Source organism: Poecilia latipinna, unplaced genomic scaffold, assembly GCF_001443285.1.
Source record: "Poecilia latipinna isolate Pla-1442-1.1 unplaced genomic scaffold, P_latipinna-1.0 Scaffold233, whole genome shotgun sequence".
In the NCBI taxonomy this organism is placed as follows: Eukaryota; Metazoa; Chordata; class Actinopteri; order Cyprinodontiformes; family Poeciliidae; genus Poecilia; species Poecilia latipinna.
The window spans coordinates 240553-262905 of NW_015112849.1; the positions used below are offsets into that span (position 1 = coordinate 240553).

The 22353-nt window shown below is 37.1% G+C and overlaps 4 protein-coding genes across 6 annotated transcripts in view; 3 read left to right on the forward strand and 1 right to left on the reverse strand.

The window, feature by feature from the left end:
* Positions 1 to 2085: 2085 nt before the first annotated feature.
* On the forward strand, positions 2086 to 4129 carry LOC106947288 (protein FAM111A-like). The gene is made up of 4 exons (XM_015032182.1): positions 2086 to 2104; positions 2190 to 2263; positions 2904 to 2957; positions 3062 to 4129. The coding sequence occupies exons 2-4, from the start codon at positions 2195 to 2197 to the stop codon at positions 4127 to 4129; spliced, it is 1191 nt and encodes a 396-aa protein (XP_014887668.1). The 5' UTR covers positions 2086 to 2104; positions 2190 to 2194.
* Positions 4130 to 5823: 1694 nt separating this feature from the next.
* On the forward strand, positions 5824 to 11821 carry LOC106947300 (protein FAM111A-like). The gene is made up of 5 exons (XM_015032196.1): positions 5824 to 5965; positions 8314 to 8387; positions 8508 to 8561; positions 9122 to 9175; positions 9277 to 11821. The coding sequence occupies exons 2-5, from the start codon at positions 8319 to 8321 to the stop codon at positions 11140 to 11142; spliced, it is 2043 nt and encodes a 680-aa protein (XP_014887682.1). The 5' UTR covers positions 5824 to 5965; positions 8314 to 8318; the 3' UTR covers positions 11143 to 11821.
* Positions 11822 to 12903: 1082 nt separating this feature from the next.
* Positions 12904 to 18558, forward strand: LOC106947302 (protein FAM111A-like). 2 transcript variants are annotated; one of them, XM_015032200.1, is made up of 6 exons: positions 12904 to 13091; positions 14217 to 14273; positions 14357 to 14428; positions 14546 to 14608; positions 16822 to 16893; positions 16972 to 18558. In XM_015032200.1, the coding sequence occupies exons 3-6, from the start codon at positions 14396 to 14398 to the stop codon at positions 18247 to 18249; spliced, it is 1446 nt and encodes a 481-aa protein (XP_014887686.1). In that variant the 5' UTR covers positions 12904 to 13091; positions 14217 to 14273; positions 14357 to 14395; the 3' UTR covers positions 18250 to 18558. The 2 variants fall into 2 exon arrangements, with proteins under 2 accessions (XP_014887686.1, XP_014887687.1); XM_015032201.1 differs by having other exon boundaries at positions 16975 to 18558.
* A 1885-nt stretch (positions 18559 to 20443) lies between these two features.
* LOC106947303 (HLA class II histocompatibility antigen, DRB1-9 beta chain-like) overlaps positions 20444 to 22353 on the reverse strand; it is a 14081-nt gene continuing 12171 nt past the window's right edge. The window contains exons 4-6 of one of the 2 annotated variants that reach the window (XM_015032203.1): positions 22160 to 22227; positions 21110 to 21235; positions 20444 to 20798 (exon numbers count right to left, since the gene is read on the reverse strand). In XM_015032203.1, the coding sequence (XP_014887689.1) occupies positions 20770 to 20798; positions 21110 to 21235; positions 22160 to 22227 (223 nt within the window). In that variant the 3' untranslated portion in view covers positions 20444 to 20769. Of the gene's footprint in view, positions 20799 to 21109; positions 21236 to 21871; positions 22228 to 22353 lie in introns of those variants that run through there. The other variant, XM_015032202.1, reaches the window with a different exon arrangement.

A 22353-nucleotide genomic window follows, 5' to 3' on the forward strand; every position in this document is an offset into this window, starting at 1 on the left:
GAAAAGGGAGAAGAGGCTTTAAGGATCATGTAGCTAAATACAAATACTGTAAATTCATCCTCCAATCAGTAAAACGTGAGCTCAAGAACCAATGCATTGACAATATAATGATGTGTGCAGAAAAAGCAGAAAAGGTGGCTTCTTACAACACTTTCATGCATCACTGAGCTTCTGGTTCTCCAGTGTTTGATGCTCATGGTCAGATATTTGGGATTCACACAGGAGGATATGGTATGAGCGACCGCGTTATTGAGTACGCCCATCCTCTGCTCACTATATTTGAAAAGTTTGTGATTAATCTGAAGGAAAGTGGAAATGATCAGATGTTGGAGAAGGTTAAGGAGGCAGCGACCGAGAAGAAACACCTTAAAAAGATCCTCCAGGTTGAACCGATGGAGGAAGATCAGGCCAACTAGAAATGATACAGTTTGCAGATTTGAAGTTAAAATTATTTTTGATCTGCATATGTCACTGACTCAAGGTTGAGAAATTTAATTATTTTAGTTGTATTATTTCATACTTAAAGCCTTGACTGCAAATAGTAATTTGGATGACAGATCTCTTAAATCAGAAGGACGTGCTTTAAATTAGTTAATGTCATATAATTGTCCCCAGAACAAAAAGTAAATTAGCCCATATTAAACATTGGACATGTTCTTCCACAGACAACCTGATTTCTTCAGTAATTCATTTAAAAACTATATTTCTAAGCCTTGTTTAAAGAATAACGAATCACAATGACGTGTTGCAACATGCTGAGTCTCAGTAACTGTGTTTTTGTAGGAAGGCCTGTCACAATAACAAATAATGCCGAATGATAAATTGCTCCAGTAATTATTGAAATAAATAATAATATTGTTGTTTTGAGATAATTTTAAGTAATATATTGAAAATGGAATAGTAATGCAACGTCACATAAACTAATAAACTTTAATTTTTTAGAGAACACTTAACACTGAAACTGGAAAAAAATGTTTAAATATATCAAATAAATAATATAAACAAAAATATAAATAAATACAATGAAAACCACACAAATAAAAAGGGTTTATGAAGTTTCTGTAATTAAAATATTCCTTCAACAAATGTTAATGATTAGAATGTAAATGACCAAACTCATTTTAACGATATTATGCTTTTAATTGCTAATTATTATTTGACAGGGTTGTTTGTAGGTGAGTTTCTTGAATATTACCAACAGTTTTTCAGTCCCATTTAGTGCAGCTACCACATCCTCACTTATTCTCAGTGCTGGAACATATGCAAATAAAAACTGACATTTACAAAATGGGCGGAGTGGAGGTCAAAGGGCACAAAGGTGTGTAAGCATGAGCTCCACCCACTTCCTGGATCACGCAGAGCTCACAAGGGAAGCTGAGGTAAAACACATTTCTTGACTTTGATAGAAAAGTTTTTATGAATTCTCTTCTTTGTGGTGATCAGAATAGAGCAAGCTGTAGATCAGCGGTGCCCAAAGTGGGTCCTCGAGGGCCCACTTTGGGCTCTCCTGCTGTAAAATACATGTCTAGAAGAGATGATCTGAAGAAGTATTTAAATGTGTTATCAGTTAATTGTATTGTGCTAGCTAATTCAATTTTTTGTTTTGGTACATTTTGGTTTTCTTTTCAACTTTTTGTGCCAGATATTAATTAATAATCTTCTTCCTGGATGTTTGACTTGAGGAAGCAGAACATTTTGTACAAAAAAATGAAAAACTAGCAACAAGTTTCACATAAAATCTATAGTTTTGGGTGTCAGTAGGTCATGATTTGGTACAAAAATATATTTTTTATCTGTTGCCAGAGGCTGTATGAGAACATAGGTCCCTTTTACATTTTTTTTCCTCAAAGAATTGAGATTAATTATTTTTTTAATCCCTTCCCACCTATGAGAACATTGGTGGGAAATGCACATATTTACAGTGATCAACATCTTCATGTTCTTGGAAAGGAAGTACTTTCATTGTACTTAATTGGTGCTTAAAAATCTAAGTTGATTTTTAGCATCAATTAACCTCAATGGAACAGATTATTTTCTTTGTTAAATTAATATTTAATGTGTGTTGCAGAAAGAGTTCAGTCTATTTGTTCACTAGAAGCCAAAAGTGAGTAATTTTCCCTCATGATGGTGATATAATGGCTCATATTTCAGCTAAACTCTTTATCAAAACTTTATCACTGTGTTGGCAGAAACAATGGCTCCCAAGAAGCAAAAGATGGAAGAAAACCAGCAAGATACAAGAGGCTTTTTCACAAAGCAAGATGTAAAAAAAATATATACATTTTTCACATTTAAAAATTTGAGCACATTTATATAAAATCATTTTTTACAATGTACCAAACCCATGTTGCTTATTTTGTTTCCTTCTTCACAGATGAGTCCAATAAAAGTGAAGAAAGAAAAAATGGAAGAAGATGAAAGTTCAATTATTTGTGTTTTTGTCCTTTGCAGCTTGGCAGTCACATGATTGTTGCATGAGAATGCCGAGGCACATAATTACATGTGACTTGGTGTGACTTGGTTGGATGTGCGTAACTTTTAGTAAACATCACAACCTTCTTTACAAGACATTGTTTTGATCCTAACAATAATTTTGCAGGATGTTCCTGGTTGTTCCAGCAGCAGCCCAAGGAAAAGACCTGAAGTTTCAGAGGTGAGCTGCAGGCTCATGATTTAACTGTTACTCTAAACTTTATAATTATAAAACATATCTCATGACATTTAGTCTGGATGTCCAGGTGCTGCCTTCAGTCACAGAATGCCATCACTCCTGTTTGTTCTGTTTAACTGTAATGTTTCATGAAAAATGGAGATTAATTATGAACCTTTTATAGAAATGCATTTAGTATAAACATGTATAATGTATCTGGACCATGTGGCTTATTTTGCTTCCATCTTTACAGATGAATTCAACTAAGGTGAAGAAAGAAAGGAAGGAAGATGATGAAACTTCAACGGTTTGTATTTTTGTAATTTCCTTTAAGGTGTTTGCATCGTTTTGCTACATTAGCCTACTATTATTATTTTGTTTTCTTACTTTAATTACTAATTTTATTAACAGGATGACCATCTTCATCGCTTCGGCGTCAAATTTGGTTCGGATCCCCAGAAATACACCACTGACTGTGAAAAACCATGCACTGTACTTGAGGTGATAAAATCAAAGCATTTCACAAATTATCAAAAAGAAATAGAGAAACCAGGGGAGAAAAAGAGGTTAGAAGAAAATGTCATCATAAAGGTGGGTGAAGGGAACGATTCCTACATTGTTGCAACACATTTCCCTTGTTCTTGTTTACCACCCAAAATGTGTCTGACAATATCTACATCAAATAATGTCATAGAGAAAAAGCAGCAACAGGTCAGAGTTCTCCCAAGAGAAAAATATTCTGTTTTCTTCATAGATAAAGAAGGAGGGAAGGACAGCAAATCCAAAACTGATATGATATTTAGATGTAAGAATATTCAGCAGCAGTTTAGGTATTTCTGTGTTTATGGGACAAAAGGGATGACAGTGGAGGAAGCTTTAAGACGGGATGGTCGCTTTCTTGATGGCCTCACAAACTTCACATTGTCTGATAACAGGACTGGAGACGTTACAAACTGTACAGAAATAGTTGACAACCTAGATGGGAGGAAATTCCAGATACGTCTTCCAAGGAAGGGGAAAACAAAAGCAACAAATCCATCACAAGTAGTTCAAGAGCAAGACTCGACACAACAGACCAGCCAGGAGGAGGAAAATGCTTCTGCATCACCCAAAGTACAGAACATTGAAGTTACAAAGGTTCTAGAGAATGCAGCAAAGAATGGTGTCAGTGTAAAGGCATCAATAGAAGAATTAAATATTCAAATTGACCTTAATGAGATCAATGACCTTCTGCGGAAGCAGTTCCCAAAACTGAAAGCATGGATGGAGAGTAGATTTCCTGGCCGTTCCTTTGAGAAAACCCTGAAACTGAAACGGGAGAACTTTGGAAAGATCCAGAATTCCTTTAGTGAAGTTCACACTGTGAGAGGGTTGCTGGACCTCAGCAAGTCCATTTGTCTTCTGATGATGGAGGAGAAGAATAATTCAGGTTTAACTGAGTTAAAGAAAACTGTGCATGTAGTCCGCACTCTCCAGTAGAAGTGCCAAGTCCTGGTTTGTGCTTGCTCCCGTTCAGTCCGTATAGTCTGTTGCTACCGGCGTTTAGCTGCGTGCTTGTTTCTGCCGTGGTGCCTTTCCTGGACTGTGTACCGAGCATCATCATTAAACTCTTCTCATTCATCTTACCTGGGTCTCGGCGTCGTCTCCTCACCACCAACCACACACCTCATGACATTCATACTGGAGGATTTACTTATGAGTTACTGAACATAAAAGACAGCGTTATTGAGTTCGCCCATCTTCTGCTCACTATATTTGAAAAGTTTGATTCAATGCTAAAGTTAAGGAGGCAGTAACCGAGAACAAGGTAGATTAGCCCAACTAGAAATGCTATGGTTGCATAGTTCAAGGTTAAAATGATTTGGAGCTATATGTAACTTTCTCAAGATTGAGAAATGTAATTATTTCAGCTGAATTACTTTATACTTTTAGAACAGTGGACATGAGTTTATGTTCTTCCACAGACAACCTGTTTTCTTCAGTAATTCATTTAAAAACTAGATTTCTAAGCCTTGTTTAAAGAATAACGTATCACGATGACGTGTTGCAACATGCTGAGTCTTAATAATTTAATTTTTGTAGGAAGGCCTGTCACAAAAACACATTTTGCTGGATGATAAATGGTTCCAGAAATTATTGTGATAAATTATAACATTGTTGTTTTGAGATAATTTTAACGTAATATATTGAAAATTTAATGGTAATGTAAGGTCACATCTCAAACACTAATAAACTTTAATTTTGCAGAGAACTCTTAACACTGAAACTGGAAAATATTTTAAATATCAAAAATAAATAAGTACAATAAAAGCTGCACAAAACCATAAATAAAATGATTTGGGAAATATCTGTAAATATAATATTCAACAAATGTTAATGATCATCATGTAAATGATCAAACTCATTTTAACTTATTATGCTTTTAATTGCCTATTGTTATGTGATAAAGTTTTGTGTAGGTGAGTTTCTTGAACAGCTTTTTTAGTCACATTTAGTGCAGCTACCACACCCTCACTTATTCTCAGTGCTGGAAAATATGCAAATAAAAACTCATATTTACTAAACAGGCTGGGAGGAAGACAAAGGGTAGAAAGCTGTGTAAGCATGAGTACCACCCACTTCCTGGATCGTGCAGAGCTCATCAAGGGAAGCTGAGGTAAGACACATTTCTTGACTTTCATAGAAAAGTTTTTATGAATTCTCTTGTTTGTGGTGATCAGAATAGAGCTTAATGTAAAATAAATGTCTTTAGAAGAGATGGCCTGAAACAGTATTTAAATATGTTATATTGAGGAATTAAAAGGTGCCAAACTCATGAAATAAGAAACGGTACACAAACCCCATTCTCTCCGGCTCACAGACAACCAGGAAGACATTTAATGCACATCTGCGGATTCACACATTACATTTTCATCGTCTCAGAATCCAAAATGTCTTGTCTTTTACTTCTGACATCAAGTTTTTATACAGTTCCAGCTCTACTGTTGTGTATTGGGAATCTTTGACCAATGGCATTACTGGAGCTCGCTTGCGTAGCACTTCTGGCTCCGTTTTACACTGGATGTGTGTTGGAAGTTCAGAGAATTAGCGGTTGATCTCCTGGAAATGAAATCTGCTCCATCAGAAGAACTATTAGTGAAGTTGTTGGGTTCTTATCTGTCCAATACAGATTCGTTCCCAGTCCTGGCCGACTTCCTCGCACACAAGCAGGAAAAGACGTTTTCCAGAAGTTTCCTGCACAACAACTTAACCTTTCCCTCTTTGGTGATTGGTTATTCCACATCTCTCCATTCTGAGTTCCTTTCTGACTTCTAGGTCAGTTTGACCCAGCACATTTGACACAGTACATTTCTTTTCAGTCAAAACATATCTTAATGTGAATCAACCAACAACATGCCTTTTAGTATAATTATATTCTTCTACAGTTATCAGTTATTTGTCTTGAATTCTAAAATTAATATAAAAAGCCACTTAAGATTTTTGTTTTGGTACATTTTGGTTTTCTTTTCAACTTTTTGTGCCAGATATTAATTAATAATCTTCTTTCTGGATGTTTGGCTTGAGGAAGCAGAACATTTTGTACAAAAAAACTGAAAAGCTAGCAACAAGTTTCACATAAAATCTATAGTTTTGAGTGTCAGTAGGTTATTATTTGGTACAAAAATATATTTTGTATCTGTTACTCAATAAGTAATTGACAATTGTTACTCTAAATTATTTATCTAAACTAAAGAAATTAGATAAAAAAATAAAATAAAAATTTTGCTTTGATATTTTTCTAAACTCAAATTTGCTCAAAGCTAAAACAATATATGACATATGTTAGAAAACACCAAAAGATTTACAGTCATGATTTGTTAAAGTGAAGCAAAGTGGAACATTTTTTCCAGATTTCCTGCCTATGAGAAAATTGGCGGGAACTGCACATTTTCAGTGTCTCACCTCCATTGTTTGCCTGCAGGAACTGGGTGTGAGCCGAATAAACTCTGCCTGGTGGGAACGTAAAAATATTTTCCCTTTATTAAATTTTCAGGTAGTGATTGTGAATTACTTCCTTTTTCTAAGTTTGACTGTAGCTCATCGTCTAATACTGCTGTTAATACGTCCTAGTTAATGATCTATAATTTTTTTAAGAAAGCAATTATTCATATGTTGCTTTATGTTATAAACGTAATTAGATTCCCAGATGAAATGGGCCACTGGTTGAAACTCAAAGATCTCAGCTGAAGCTTGAGATCAAATATGCTAGCTCCTAATTCAAGATCAACATCTTCATGTTCTTGTTAAGGAAGTACTTTCATTGTACTTGATAACTGAGAAACACTTTTGCAGGTTTTTAATTGATAAGGATCCATGTTTTCCATTTAAAAACTGGCATTTTAATAGGGGTGTGAATACTTTGTTTACTGGAAAATTGTTTTCCACTTGGCTTCACTTTAACAAATCATGACTGTAAATCTTTTGGTGTTTTGTACAATATGGCACATACTGTTTTATCTCTGAGCAAATTTGAGTTTAGAAAAATATCAAAGTAAAAAATTAAATCCTACCTTATTACTTTTACTTTCCACTTGTTGAATAAAATAAACAGGACAATTCATTTTACAACAGTTGGCAAAACATCAGGACAAAAGAAACAGTGGCAACTTTCACTTGGGTAAACCAGAAGTAAGATCATTATTATGTTTGTTTTCTGAGTGACATGCAGAGAAAGACTCAGGAGAGAAGAAATCAATAAAACTGGGTGTATCTATAAAGTGGAATAATGTGCAAACGTAGTGGTGGTCCAGGGTAGGTAGGCGACGTGGGGAACCGGACTTCTGGAGGAAATAATAAATTAGTGGAGCAGATGAAGGTAAGAGGAAATGTTGGACAAGGGTCTTACACAGGATGATAGTGAAGCCCACCAGGGAGGGGTGAGTGAGGTGTTGGTCTTGAGGTAGAAACTGTAAGATGGTAGGCAGAGGACTGGAAAGCCTGATGGAGGCTGCTGCAGGACTGTTGGAGTGCAGACAGGCGGTACAATGTTAATACTGGAGCTTAAAGTTACCAGTAAGAAAATCTGAGCTGAGGGTTATTGCTGGTTTTACTCTGACTATGTTTGAAAGGTCCCACAGACCCCAGGTGGTACTCAGAGAAACCTGAAGTGAGGGTAAACACAAGGAGTCACACTGGGTTGACTCCTTGTCAAAAAGCTACTCAGGAATTCACAAGAAGAGCTTGACGTTACCACATGGGTTAACACTCAGGCAAAGAGTGATTTGCAATCAGCTCTTTATATCCAGGGTATAATGAGTCTTGAGGAGTTGCAAGTGTACAGCCACACCTGTAGGGAATCAGCCCTCAGTCCTGCAACTGGCTCACCCTGAGGCCAGAGAAAACTACACCCCACTTTTCTGACAACTGTGTGTTTTAATCAAACATCTGGAATAATTTAAACTGAGAAAAATCTCTAGTTTATCTTATTTGATACTTAAAATTTTTAAAATAGTTTTTAGCCCCAAAGAGCTTGGTTATTTTTTTTATTAACATAATGTGTGTTGCAGAGTCAGTTCATAAACATTTTTTTCACTAGAAGATAAAGGTGAGTAATTTTCCCTGGTGGTAGAATAGCTCATATTTAAATTGACTGTCTCTTTATCACTTTATCCCTGTGACGGCAGAAACAATGGCTCCCAAGAAGCAAAGGATGGAAGAAAACCAGAAAGATATAAGAGGCTTTTTCACAAAGCCAGATGTAAGATCTGAGTTGATGACAATCTTCTTTACTCACTGATTATTGATCATTATGTTTCATTTATAGCGTGTGCAGGAATGTTAAATAACTGCATGGTTCTTATTTCCATCTACTTTGCAGGATGTTGCTGGTTGTTCCAGCAGCAGAGCCAGAAAAAGACCTGAAGTTTCAGAGGTGAGCTACAGGCTCATAACTGTTACTCTAAACTTTATAATTATAAAACATAACTCATGACATTTGGTCTGGATGTCCAGGTGCTGCCTTCAGTCACAGAATGCCATCACTCATGTTTGTTCTGTTTAACTGTAATGTGTCATAATCTTTCAACAGAGAAATGTTAATTAATCAGTGTTATTTTCGCAGATTCTTTATTGTTGAGAACTGTTAACAGATGAGAGTGACAGTGAGCGCCTCCGCTGATCAGCCGTTCCTGAGCTGAATCTCTGTTGGCTCGCTGAGTCAGGAGTGTTCACTGTTTTCTATATGCACACTGGTGGCGATCTGCTGTAACTGCAGCTTAATGGAGTCCAGCCTAGAAATCATTTCTATAGTCAACAGAAGGGATGGAGTGTAATTATTTCCAATGTCCATTCTGTCACAGAAATAAAGAGAGATGTTTTAAGAACCTTTTATATGAATACATTTCCCTCATATAAATGTGCTCAACATTTATATTAAATAAATATTTATCATGTATCAGGACCATGTGGCTTATTTTGTTTCCATCTTTACAGATGGATCCAACAAAGGTGAAGAAACAAAGGAAGGAAGATGCTGGAACTTCAGAGGTTTGTGTTTTTGTCATTTCCTTCATGGCATTTGCATCATTTCACTACGTTAATCTATTTTTATTCAGTTTTCTGACTTTAATTCTTTACTTTATTTACAGCTGGATGACCATAAGCATAAGTTCAGAGTCAAATTTGGTTCAGACAGTAGAGAATGCATGGTTTACTGTAAAAAACAAGGAACTGTTCTTCAGACAATAAAATCAGAGCGACCCAAAGAATATGACGAATTCATAAAGAAATTAGGGAAAAAGGAAATATCAGATGAAAATATGATAATTAGTTCGGGTGAAGGGAATGATTCCCACATTGTTGCAACACATTTTCCTTGTTTTTGTGTGAAGGAAGGAGAGTATCTGACAATAACCACATCAGCCAGAGTGGTTGAGAAACAGACAGAAGAGGCCAGAGCTTTCCTAACAGGAAAGTGTTTTGTTTTCTTCATCGACAAAGAAGGAGGAGAAAACACCAAAAGTAAAACACATCTCATTTTTAGATGCAACAGAATTCCTGTACAGTTTAGGTATTTCTGTGTTTATGGGGCAAAAGGGATGACAGTGGAGGAAGCTTTAAGACGGGACGGTCGCTTTGTTGATGGTCTCACACACTTCACATTGTCTGATAATGAGAATAAATTCACTACAAAGTGTACAGAAATAGTTGACAACCTAGATGGGAGGAAATTCCAGATATGTCTTCCAAAAACGGGGAAAACAAAAGCAACAAATCCACCACAAGTAGTTCAAGAGCAAGACTCGACACAACAGACCAGCCAGGAGGAGGAAAATGCTTCTGCATCACCCAAAGCACAGAACATTGAAGTTACAAAGGTTCTAGAGAATGCAGCAAAGAATGGTGTCAACTTAAAGATGGCAATAGAAAAATCAGAGAATCAAGTCGACCAGAAGGAGATCATTAAAATTCTGCGGGACCAGTTTCCAAGACTGAGAGAAATAATGGAGAGTAGATTCACTGATCGTTCCTATAAAACAACCCTGAAAAACCTGAAAGAGGAAAAGTTTGGAAAGGTCCAGCAGTCTTTCAGTGAAGCTCATAGACTTGAGAAGTTGCTGAAATTGGGCAAATCTGTCTGTAAAGTCCTTGTTAAGAGAAAGGACTTTATAGACGATCAGGGTTCTGATGTTTGTCAGGGAACAGGCTTTGTGCTGTTTGACCGGTTTGTCCTGACCAGCGCACACCTGTTTGACAAATGTGTCCAAGGAAAGAACCTGCTGGATCACATATACATCTCTGCTCGATTTCAATATGATGATCTTGACCCAGAGACAAATTACTTTTACTTCTATGCTGAAAAAACTTTTATTGACATTGACAATGAGCTGGATTTTGCTGTACTGGAGCTCAAAACTGAGGGTCAAAATTTCCTCCAAAACAAACCAGACAATGTAAAAGTACCAGCAGGGCTGCTGGACAGATTTGGTCCACTTCCTGGAAATGGAGAGGCCTGTCTTATTGGACACCCTGCAGGAAGTGTGAAGAAAATTGATCCTACATGCATCATTGAGCCAGAAAAGAGAGAAGAGGCTGTTAATGATCATTTAGCTCCTCATGAAACAACTTTGGTTACGATTATGTCAGTCATTGAAACAATTAAATCTCAAGGCATTGGGAGCATAATGGTTGGTGGAACTAAAGCTGATAAAGTGGAGACTTACAACACTTTCATGTATCATGGAGCTTCTGGCTCTCCAGTGTTTGGTGCTGATTGCAGAGTTTTTGGGATTCACACTGGAGGATTTACTTACGGGTTTCAAAGGCATGAAACGAGTGTTATTGAGTACGCCCATCCTCTGCTCACTATATTTGAAAAGTTTGTGATTAATCTGATAGAAAGTGGAAATGATCAGATGTTGGAGAAGGTTAAAGAGGCAGTGACCAAGAACAAAAACCTTAAAAAGATCCTGGATGATCTTTTTCTCCAGGATGAGCCGATGGAGGAAGATTAGGCCAACTAGAAATGATACAGTTCAGGTTAAACGTTTCTGACCAACATATTTAACTTTCTCAAGATTCAGAAATTTATTAGCCAGACCTGCTAAATTCCTGCAGTCACAGAAGACAGTGACTAGGCTGCCAGTCCGTTTCAGAAAAAACAACCATTTACACATCTTGGATAGATGTGGCTCCTATCCAAACCTGCATTATCAGAAAGAAACCTGAAAATATGTGGACAGACCATCCAGCTCCATGTAGAAAGGTCCAGTAAAGATTTGAGTCCATGACCTGGACAAAGTTATTAGGTATATTTTCTTACCTCCTGGTCCACTAACAGAGATTCTTCACAAGAAACAACAAATCAGTTAAAGATTATCTGCTCCTCCATCCGTAACTCAGTCTCTGAGGTGCCTATCTACGCCGGTCATTGGGTGAGAGGCGGGTACACCTTGGACAGGTCTCTGTCCACATTAGAGACCCCTGACCTCTTATTTGTTGCCTTTTGCACAGCAGATCGTTGGGTCTCTAACAGGTTCTTAAATTGGTTTAATTGGTCCTGAACAAAAAGAAAATTAACTCACTAAACAGCAGATATGAATTCATGATCTACAAACTTTCTGTTTTCCTCTTGTCATGCTGCTGCTGCCCAATAATTTCCCAGTTTCAATGTCAATAAAGTACATTATCTTCTGTTTTCCTTTGACTGCTGAAGGCCAAAGATTAAACCTGGATCTGTCTTTTCTCTGGCCAAACTGTGATGATTCTTTTAAATCTCATCCAGATTATTTTCTCAGTGGTAGAAATTACTTCATTTATTCCCAACCAGGTTGTATTTTTCTTCAGTGATTTAATGAAATGCAATCAGTTAAAATACATCTTCACTACTGATCATATATTTCTGATTGTACTATTTTGTTTTTCCATATTCAGATCATTTTAAACCGTCTGTAATTCATTCATTTTCATTTTCATTTTCATTATTACATGTTACTGTTCTGTCATTTAAATGTAATTTTCTCTTTTATTCAACAAATAAATATGAAACCTGTCAGTTTACCGACGGCTTCTAATCAAATGTCTCGTACTTTTAGTATAAATGTTAAATTTCCAAGTTTGGGTTGAAATACTTTGCTTTCATAATATAAAAAATAAAGAGTAATATGAACTATTCACTTTAATTTCAAGTAAAACAGTTGCTGTAAATCAACATAAGTTAAAACAAAATATAAAACAGACATTTATCCAGTTTATTCATTAAGTAAATATTAATCAAAATATTTAATCGTTGACAGAAAAAGACCATCGTAAAGATCTTAAGAAAGCTGAGTTGTATTAACAAAGTGATGTTTTTTTAGACGTTGAAGTGAATTAATAGAAATTGTATCTATCTTAAGGTGAATTACTTGAAGAAACAGCCCACCATGATTAAGTTCTGAGTTTATGACTCAGTTCATTTTACCACAAGTTTAATCATTTCTCTGCAAGACTTAAATGTCTGTCTGCCGTTCGCTGTGATCAAGTTCAAGGCCGTCATGAAACGTGAAAACATGAAGATTTTCAATCACAACATTAATATATGGCATGGCTACTAAATGAACAGAAAGCAGCTGGTGACATTTTAAGAAGAAAAGTGAGATGCATAAATGCAGAGCTGGGGTGTTTAATCCTAATTTTCCTATGGTTGAAGAGTGAAACCGTTAATTCCCAGCTGCACCTGAATGCAGCAAATTTCGCGCCATTTCTTCTTCCTTTACATCTGTCGACAGAGAGAGAGAGAGCGGAGCAGAATGCACCGCGGTTTTCTGCTGCACAACTAAAAGCATTTTAAACTATTTTATCCTCCGTTTGCCTCATTTAAAGACCGTCAGTGTTTCTTTTCTCTTCAGCTTTTAAGTTTTTCTGGTTTTTACTTTATTTCTTCACTTTTTACTGCATGATTCAACCCTGCAGAACAGCCGCAGTAAGTACAAGATGTTTATAACAGAATAATTACAGCTAAGCTATACGAGCTGATTACATGTAAGCGAAGTCAGATAAACTCATATTGTCAATAATTCATTGTTGGCTTGATTTTAAAGTTTTCTGGTTTTAACAGGAAAAGTTTAGAAGTTCCTCAGTATTTCAGAATTTTATTTCCTATTTGCAACTCATATGTTGCAACATTTGAGTTGCAACATACGAGTTGCACATGTTGTGTTAATGCCTGTGTGAAATCGTTTTTAAATAGGTGAATCAAAGTAAAGCTTATGGAGATTTACTGTGTTTCCGTGTGGGGGAGGGGCTGTCATGTCTTCCTGTTTCTCAAACATCTGAGGACCATTTGACTCATTTGGACCATCCAACTTGAAACTGTCCTGCACGACACATCATCTTAATATACACAGTATAAAATGAACACAGTCATTTAGTGATGTTTAATTTGTTCATCCCAAAGACGAAGGCAGAGCTGTTTGGTAAATGAATGGCTCAGATTATTTTACTGCAAGTTTAGTCACCTTAGCAAGACTTAAAGGTCTTAAATGTCTTAAATGTCTTAAATGACATTTAAGACCTTTAAGACTTAAATGTCTTGCAAGACATTGTCTCAAATTATTTACATAATCTGTAAATAAGTTACAGAGTCTGTGACTTATTTACAGATTCTGAAAGTGTGGATTGTAGGCCTTCATGTAAACCAAAAGAGAAGTTTAAAAAATAACATCAGCAGCTGACGTACAAGCAGAGAGTTAAGCAAAGTTGTAAAAAACAAAGAACAGTTCTCACTGACAGACTTGAGTCCTGCCGTTTATGGCATAAACCTTTCAAAATGCTAGTGGCTTCCTCCATGCTCCTGTTTAAAGCAGCTCTTTTAATTTTTTCTTTCCACCAGTTATCCATCATTATTGTTAAACAGTCTTTTGATGAGCCACCTGAACGTGTCACACTTTGAGCTGGACTCACGTGAAATAAACATTTACATGACTGCAGACCCCTGGGGGCCCGGGGACCACAGTGGAGAAAGACGGCGTTACATCAGCAGCAAATTCATCAAGAAAACAACAAAACTTCATCTTCTGAACTTTAATGTTGATCTTTATTGTTTTAGTTGCAAAGCGCCTCAACTTCTCAGCTGAAAGGGTTTAAAACCAGAAGTCAGGACATGGTGAGTCCTTCTCCACTAAAAACTGTTACTGGACTAACTTATATCTCAGTTTTTGAACTCTAATTTTATTATTGTGTTGGCAGATGAAGACACCAACGAAGAGAACGTGAACAGAAAACAAAATGGACAAGAAGACCGGCTGTGATAAAGAAAATGTTAGTAAGACTTTGGTCATTTCTTAACATTTGTCATATAAATATCTGCATCTTGTATAGGATCAATGAGCAGCTGCACATGTTAGTTATTATTTTATATTTTGTTCTGTTCATCAGATCGACCCTGGAAATGACTCCAGTCCACCCAGGAAAAGATGGAGGGCCTGTCCAGGTTTTCAGGTGAGCTGCAGGTTTAAAGATCTGTTTGACTCTATCTACATCAGTAAGACATGAACCTGTTCTGTTATGCTTGCACATGAAAACTGTAAATGCTACTAGCTTCCAGCAAGAGATAAATCTACCTCTGACTAACGGCACCAAAGACACATCAGTGGCAGGACCGGCCCAGGCCTCCATGGGGCCCTAAGTGAAATGTGGTTTTGGGGCCCTCTAGTTCTGCTAACATTGTGGACTGGCTGCAGTCAGCAGTCCGATCATTAGATCATTCACACACCTGCTGTAAACTTGTTGCATCTCTGGCTGTTTACATTATATACTATAGAATATATATGGCTAATTGATTTATGACCAGTTGATTTCTGGGCGCCGATGTCCTTCATTTTGGGGGATCGTGATCTGCTGATACTTACATGTGAAGCTGATCTTATCTTCATCAGCAAAGCTTTATAACTCAGCCTCTGTCCTCTTCTGCTCTGCAGTGAGACGTTTGACTGACAGACCCACCAGATCTGAACGTTTACAGTTAACAATATTCACCCCACTGTGGCAACTCAGTGACTTTCTTGCTACATTTAGCGACATTTCAGAGAAAAAAATATTGATATCAGTAAAAATCAGCAGGTCAGGCTTTTTAAATATCGGCACCAGGAATCGGCCAGAAAACTGCAATCGGTGCAGCCCTACACACACATTCATGACATTCTTTGATTAAATAAATTTCTCTTAAGCATAACTCCAATAGCTAAACATTTTATTTACACCAGGTGAGTCTTTCTTCCCTGGAATGTGGACCGGGACTGGTACCGGACTGATTCTGAGCTTCCAAATGATTTTAACAGAAGTTTCACATAATTTAGAAGTTGATGTAAAAATAATGTTTGTTTGGCCACAAAATGCTTCTGCTCAGCAGCAAACAACAAATCCTAGCTACAGCATAGAGCAGCTCATCCATGTAGCCTGACGTAGAAACATTTAGCTAGACGATGTCAAACATAGACAAGTTTTAATTATTGTTATCAAACTCGGCGTTTTGAAGCCAAAAATACCTCAGAAATATACAGAGTCAACCATGAGAATCAACTCATTTAAAGTTAAAACTCAGTTTCACACAAACACAAAGACCCTAGCTTAGTCTGGCTGTTGAACTGGACCGTTCAAGCTAATTTTCTATTAGCAGCTTTACTAATCTTTACACTACTTTACATTACCAAGGCACTTTAAAATGAAACTTTATCTTGGTTTTTTTCTATTCTTCCTCCTTCTTCTCTCCCTCCCTGAACGATAAATCCTTTTTGACACATTGTTTTGCTAACTAAACTTCTGACCGGAGCTTTGGACGTTTTGATGCTCAGTGCAGCTCATGATACCCGCAAAGCGTGCAGTACCTACCGCGGCCACCAGGGGGCCCCAGGAGGAATTTATTTTTTATCAATAAAATAATAATTTCTACATACATTATCAAATATATACTATTGTAAAAACAAATAACTTCATAGTGAAATTGTGTATTTTTGATATTATAATGACAGAAATTATTAAAAAAAAAAAAAAAAAAATCAGCTCCACTGAGGGGGCCCCTTGGTGGCCTTGGGGCCCGAAGTGGCTGCATAGTTTGCTTTTGCCTTGGACCGGCCCTGATCAGTGATTTGTTTGTTGCATTTAGGCAAAAACCCTCATATGACATATGCAGTCCAATCTACATGTTTTCATCTGTTTGATTTTATGCAACTTTTTTTCTATTTCTATGCATTTTACTATGTCTTTCCATACTGTTTATAAAACTTAGCAATTGTTGAAGCGCTTGACTTTGTGTTTAATTTGCGTCTTAATAAGGAATAACATAATGTCTTTTTGTAATATATGTAAAGGATGATTTACATATATTAAATGTAAATCATCTTCCTGGGTTTGGTGTAGAAACCCAGGAAGAATAATCTCTGTTATCATAGAGATTAATGGGGATCCTTAAATAAACAGTAAAGATTGTGGGATTTTTTTATAACACCGACCCTGCCAAAGTCCTTCAAGAACCAGAAACACGTTGCCTAAAGGAGTTGATGCTGTTTTAAACATAAACTCACATGAATAATTCGCTAAAAAAACATCAGTTTCTTAAAATAATCGTATTTTTATCCTTGTTAGCAGGTGAAGTTCTGATAAGAGGGTTAAACGTGGAACCGTTTGGTACTAATAATCTAACTGGATGATCTAAGGTCTCCGATGGGCTGCAGAGTCAAACCAGGCCTCCTCTGGGAACCAGGGACAGCAATGATGGCAGTTCCCTGGTGGGTAGAAATGGAAACAGCTGAACAATTCATTTCTTGATCATAAACCTTAAAATTAACTTCCTAACCGATTGTCAGCAGGTCAAACCTCGTCCACATCCCACTGTTAGGGAGAAGAAGAGGACAGCAGGAGAGCAGCGTTTCAAACAAGACCTGCTGCCTTACCGAAGAAAATATAAAACATGTTCTCCAACCAACAAACGAGAGACTGAATTAATGCCACTCAGGGGTGTTTCAGGTTCAGTGAGTGAGAGTGAAAACGTTCCACCAGGCTGTGAGTCTGAAACTCTGGGGAAAAAATATCTGGAAAACTCAGAGTGCAGAAATGACCCAGAGAACGAGGATTTTCTAAAACTGAAAGAGTGGGTGGAGAGTAGATTTCCTGTTTGTACCTTTGAGAAACCCCTGCAAATGATAGAGGAGAACTTTGAAATGATTCAGCGTTCCTTTACTGAATTCAGCAGCACAGGGACACAGCTGGTAAATCCCCGCCAATCTGTGTTTTACATGGAAATATGGGAAACCGGTTCCAATTTCATTTCTCACGGCACAGGATTTGTGCTGGGTGGCAACATTGTTCTAACCTGTTTCCACTTATTTAAACATTGGGAGAAAAGAAACTTAAACAGCTTATTGAAAAATCTGAATATTAATGTAGAGTTCAACTTTAATAATTTGGCTTATAAATCAAAGAAAACCTTTCAAGCTAAGTGGCTTCTTGGGATCCGTGATGTAGATGTCGCCCTATTGGAGCTCATCTATGAGAACAGATCCCTTACACAAGCAGAGCTGGAGGAAATACCTCCAGGTCTCCTGAAGATATTTGGACCGGTACCAGGTGGTGATGAAAGGGCTTGTATTGTTGGTTATCCAGCAGGAGGAGGAAGGAAGACAATAGATTTTACATTTATCATTAGAAAAGAGGACAGGGAGCAGGCTGTCACCTGTAATTTAATGTCCAAAAACAGTTATCTGGCTGTCTTCTCGTTTCTTGACCAGCTCCACAGGGACCCCAACAGAGATAATTATGTTACCTACAACACCTCCATGTATCAGGGCTCCTCTGGCTCCCCAGTGTTTGATATTTTTGGACGGGTGTTTGGTTTGCACATTGGTGGATTGTACATTGATAATCCAATTCCTAGTCACGGTGTTATGGGATGTGCCTTTTCTGTGCTCGAGATAGTCAAAAAGCTTCTGGGTGAGCTCCAGAGAAACGGCGAGGAGGATTTGTTGCAGAAAGTTTTGGTGGAAGCAGAGGGGAATCCATACCTTGAAGATTACCTGGAGAATCAGGGGAAAACAGATGAAACAGGAAAACAATCAGATTCTGAGGAGGAAATGGACACAAGTTAGGCGTTTACATTAGATTTCATAAGACAAATAGCACATCATGCAGCACTAGATCATTTTAACTCATGAAGCACTGATTACATTTAAACACAAACATCCAGGATCATGTTGAATTTCATACACCTTGTATAAAATTAAGATGGTTAATTCAGTCTGAATATTGTCCATTTGCTGGTTTGTGGATTCATGTATGAGAACTAAATTATTTATCATTTTTCAAATAAAATGTATGAAATGTTTTTCATTGCTCTGATGCTGGATTCTTACCTCTTTGAAGAAATGCTGTTTGATAACAACCCGGTGATGGATCTGAGCTCCAGACTAATGTTTGCTAATCCAGAGATTTCTTACCAAACAGAACCAAAACAAACATGCAGACTGGAAGGAGCTGGTGCTAAAAGCTTCATGTGTGTTCAGGTGTTGCAATACAAGCAAACAAGGTAACAGATGCAGCAGGTCACTTTCCTCTCAATGACACCAGGAAACAGTCCCACATATAAAACAGCTGCTCTGACTCTTATTGGTATGAGAAGTTAAGGTGTTTTTTTCTTTCATTTAATCTAAATTTCATATAAAATGTCCAGATAAGTGTAATAATACCCTCCAGTCATTCTTGACATTTTTTCAAATCCTGCAGAACAGAACAGAAAAACACCAGAACCTTTAAGAAACAGTTCAGATTTTTCGGTCCGACACTTTATCAAGTAATATATTTGACTCAACATCGCCATCAAGTGGACAAAGCTGCGCGCTGCAAGAAAAGAGTTAAACTGCAGGAGAGCGTAAAGTTATGTGATTATTAAAAAAACATAATTTATTATTACAACTGAAAGAAGAAAGTAAAAGGCCACAAGGTAAGTGACGTACAGCAAACATTAAAGTTCTGAGTTATGAAATTTATACTTTTATCTAGAAAGACCAGATTAATGTCTGAGAATGAGGCTGTATTGGTGCTGCTGCAAATTAAAATTATCCTGATAAATGATGTGTATAACAGGTACATTTTAATAACAATAAAAAATGAATAAAATATTTTTGTTGGAATAAACATTTAAAGCGTTGAAACAAAAAAACCATCATAAAGACCTTAAGACTTAAAGTTCCAATTCATGAACAAAGTGATGTTTTTTAGAAGTTGAAATAAATCAATGTAATGTGGTGACACTAGATGAAACTCAGATTTTGTGGAATTTTAGTTTTAATAAGATGCTCAACAACGGCACCCAGGGAGTGTGACCTTCTGTTTAAGGCACACAGGTTCAGTTCTGAGACAGTTTCAAATTTACAAAAGCTATTTATTAAATTCTTTTAAAATGTTCTTTTTAAAACCAGTTCTTTATGAATGAAACACAAAGGAAAACAAAGGAACTGGAGCAGCTGAGGTTACTGGCAGGAGGGGGCGCTGTGGGGACGGCATCCACCAAACAACACCTTTAACACCAGACTCAGTGAGACAACCCAAACTCAGGAATCACAGCATGCAGAAGAGGAAGACACCGTCACCACACCAACAGCGCCACCGGACCTCAGCAACTGCAAACAACAACAAAAACATATAACAACCTTAAGCCTAATAACAAAAGAAAAACAACATCAGCCCAGCTACATAAACAACTAAGAACAAAAAGCAAAAAGGGCTGTAAACAAAAAAAGTAAAGAAATAAAAACTAGTTAAAGAAAATGTAAGTTAAAAACATCAGGGCCAGGTGTGGCCCTCTTGCCACACCACAGCAGGAGGCGAAGTGGGCGGGCCGAAGCCACACATCGCTTTAAAATAGATACAATTTACTGTAGTGGTATAGACATACGTATCATTCTACACACATAGTTTCCAGGTGAGAAGTTCCGGTTGTTAAAGTGGTTTATAAGCAGGCTGCTGCGTTCAGCTTATGCATAATTTCTCACCTCAGGCTCTTTTAAAGGACAAGCTGCTGAGCCTTTAAGTGTTACAAGCAGTTAGACAGGTGTACCTAATAAAGTGGCCAGTGAATATATGTGTTAATGTCAATAGTCTTATGTGTTGTATTAATATTTTTATGCTTTTATCATTTGGACCTCAGGAATATTAATATTATAATATATAGCCAATAAATGAATAAAAATAATTAAACCAGAAACTTCAGTTCAGATAAAAACATTAAAACAATTTAGGGAAAAATCCCAAAGAAAAAAACATGTTTATTGTGAAACAGGAAGTTGAAAGCCATCAGAAAAAAACAAAATGACACAAAATATTAATATTGATTAATAATCAACAGAATTACATGATCATCACTTGATCTCAGCTTTTCTAAGAAATATTTAAACTTTACATGAAACGTTTTCCTCCATCATGGAGACGAAGGAGCTGAAAACAAAATAAAATCAGAGAACTGAAGAAAAATGAACCAATGACACATTTCAACTCTAAAAACGATTATCTGGAGCTACAATGAAGATTCATGATGATCAGTAGAGATCAGAACCGGGCTTCAGGTCCGGATCTCCAGGTCCGGATCTGGACTTTAGATCCGGTTCTGTTCCTCAGTTCATGGACAGGATGGGAGGCAGAGCTGAACAAAAACAGAATGAACACAAGGAAGGTTTGATATGAAGAAATAATCTAGACTCACACCAAAGGAGTGGGAAATGTAAACCAGATCTATGCAAACTAAGTCTATATGTAAACAAACCAGATTAAAGATCTAGGTATTCTAGATCCAGATTTATTCACATGTCAAAAGAAATCCAAAAATAAATGGATGAAATCTGGTTTTAATCTGCTCTAGGCTGGTTTTAACTGGTTTAAATTTGTGTCACATGTTTGTGAAGCTGGTTTAAACTGATTTAAACTGGTTTCAAACTGGTTTAAACTGGTTCTGACCTCCTGCTTTCTTCTTGTAGTAGATGAATCCAGTTAGAGACAAAACCAGACCCAGGATCAGTCCTAAAACTCCAAACGCAATTTTGATCTTCTCCGACTCAGGCATGGGTTTACCAGGGGGCGGAGCTTAACAGACAGGTGAGCAGACAGACAGGTGAGCAGACAGACACAGATTAAGTTAGAAAACATTAGTTGAACCAGGAAGATGCCAGATTTCAGTTTGCGTTCATCGTCTTATTTGAAATCAGTGACAGGTCATTCATGCTCTCACAGAGATTCATCAGTTCATTTGTGAAAACATGATTTCACATCATCACATTGAAACATTTCAGATTTATTTATTTCAAGCATGATGATAACATAACATCAACATGGCGACATGTCATTAGCTTTTAATAACACATTTTGGCATGTCAAAGTGGCCACGCCCCTTGAGGAGGCTCAAAAACGTTTTTTTAACTTTTGATCCGCCTTATGAGCAAACTCACCAAATGTCAATAGAAATCTCTAGTTTGATCAAATATGGACAAAATGGAGTCAAATTCACAACTTCCATCCAGGACGGAGGTTTGGTGAGTTTATAATTTGGCCTCAGAAAGCCGATTTATTTCTGCTGAAAGAATAATAAACATGAGAATTGAAAGTGTTGATTACCTAAATGGATCCGACTGCAGAGAAATGGACCTTAAACAGTTTGAGTGGAAGAAAATAAATCACTGCGGATTGAAAACTGAGTTTCTCCAAGGAGACGACTTCAAGCGCTTCAAGTTCTTTAAGAGTTTTATGTTTTATGTATTTCATACATTTCTTAGTTCAGTCCAGTTTACCAAATCACATCTCAGTTAGTGGAATAATTCATTAGAGTTTTTTGCGGATTAATTTAATTTCTTCATGTGGAATAGAAAAGAAAAGTACATTTATTTGTGATGTAGGAAATCTTGAGCCTCTGATTGAGCCTCTGCTGATTTGCTGTGATTGTTTTCTCATTGAAAGGTTTAATTGTAGAAAGTGTCAGATGTTGAACGGCGACGGAGTCATGCAGGTTTTTACTCCAGTCGATGGTCAGCGGCTCCTCTAAGCTCAGATGCTCCACCATGCAGGAGATCTTCTCTCCAGACCTGCAGGACATCAAGCAGCAGCTCTGAAACCCGTTTGGTTCTGTTGACACCGACCAGCATGAAACCCATTTGGTTCTGTTCACACTGACCAGCATCAGCGTCAGATTCTGAACATGAAGCGGCAGA

What these genes read in the sequence shown, in the direction of transcription:
- LOC106947288 (XM_015032182.1), top strand. Translation starts at nt 2,195, where the DNA reads ATGGCTCCCAAGAAGCAAAAGATGGAAGAAAACCAGCAAGATACAAGA. An exon ending in GCTTTTTCACAAAGCAAGAT is followed by an intron (nt 2,264 to 2,903) that starts GTAAAAAAAATA and finishes CCATCTTTACAG; the next exon opens with ATGAATTCAACTAAGGTGAA. An exon ending in AAGATGATGAAACTTCAACG is followed by an intron (nt 2,958 to 3,061) that starts GTTTGTATTTTT and finishes TTTTATTAACAG; the next exon opens with GATGACCATCTTCATCGCTT.
- LOC106947300 (XM_015032196.1), top strand. Translation starts at nt 8,319, where the DNA reads ATGGCTCCCAAGAAGCAAAGGATGGAAGAAAACCAGAAAGATATAAGA. An exon ending in AAAGACCTGAAGTTTCAGAG is followed by an intron (nt 8,562 to 9,121) that starts GTGAGCTACAGG and finishes CCATCTTTACAG; the next exon opens with ATGGATCCAACAAAGGTGAA. An exon ending in AAGATGCTGGAACTTCAGAG is followed by an intron (nt 9,176 to 9,276) that starts GTTTGTGTTTTT and finishes CTTTATTTACAG; the next exon opens with CTGGATGACCATAAGCATAA.
- LOC106947302 (XM_015032200.1), top strand. Translation starts at nt 14,396, where the DNA reads ATGGACAAGAAGACCGGCTGTGATAAAGAAAAT. An exon ending in CCGGCTGTGATAAAGAAAAT is followed by an intron (nt 14,429 to 14,545) that starts GTTAGTAAGACT and finishes TCTGTTCATCAG; the next exon opens with ATCGACCCTGGAAATGACTC. An exon ending in GCAATGATGGCAGTTCCCTG is followed by an intron (nt 16,894 to 16,971) that starts GTGGGTAGAAAT and finishes ACCGATTGTCAG; the next exon opens with CAGGTCAAACCTCGTCCACA.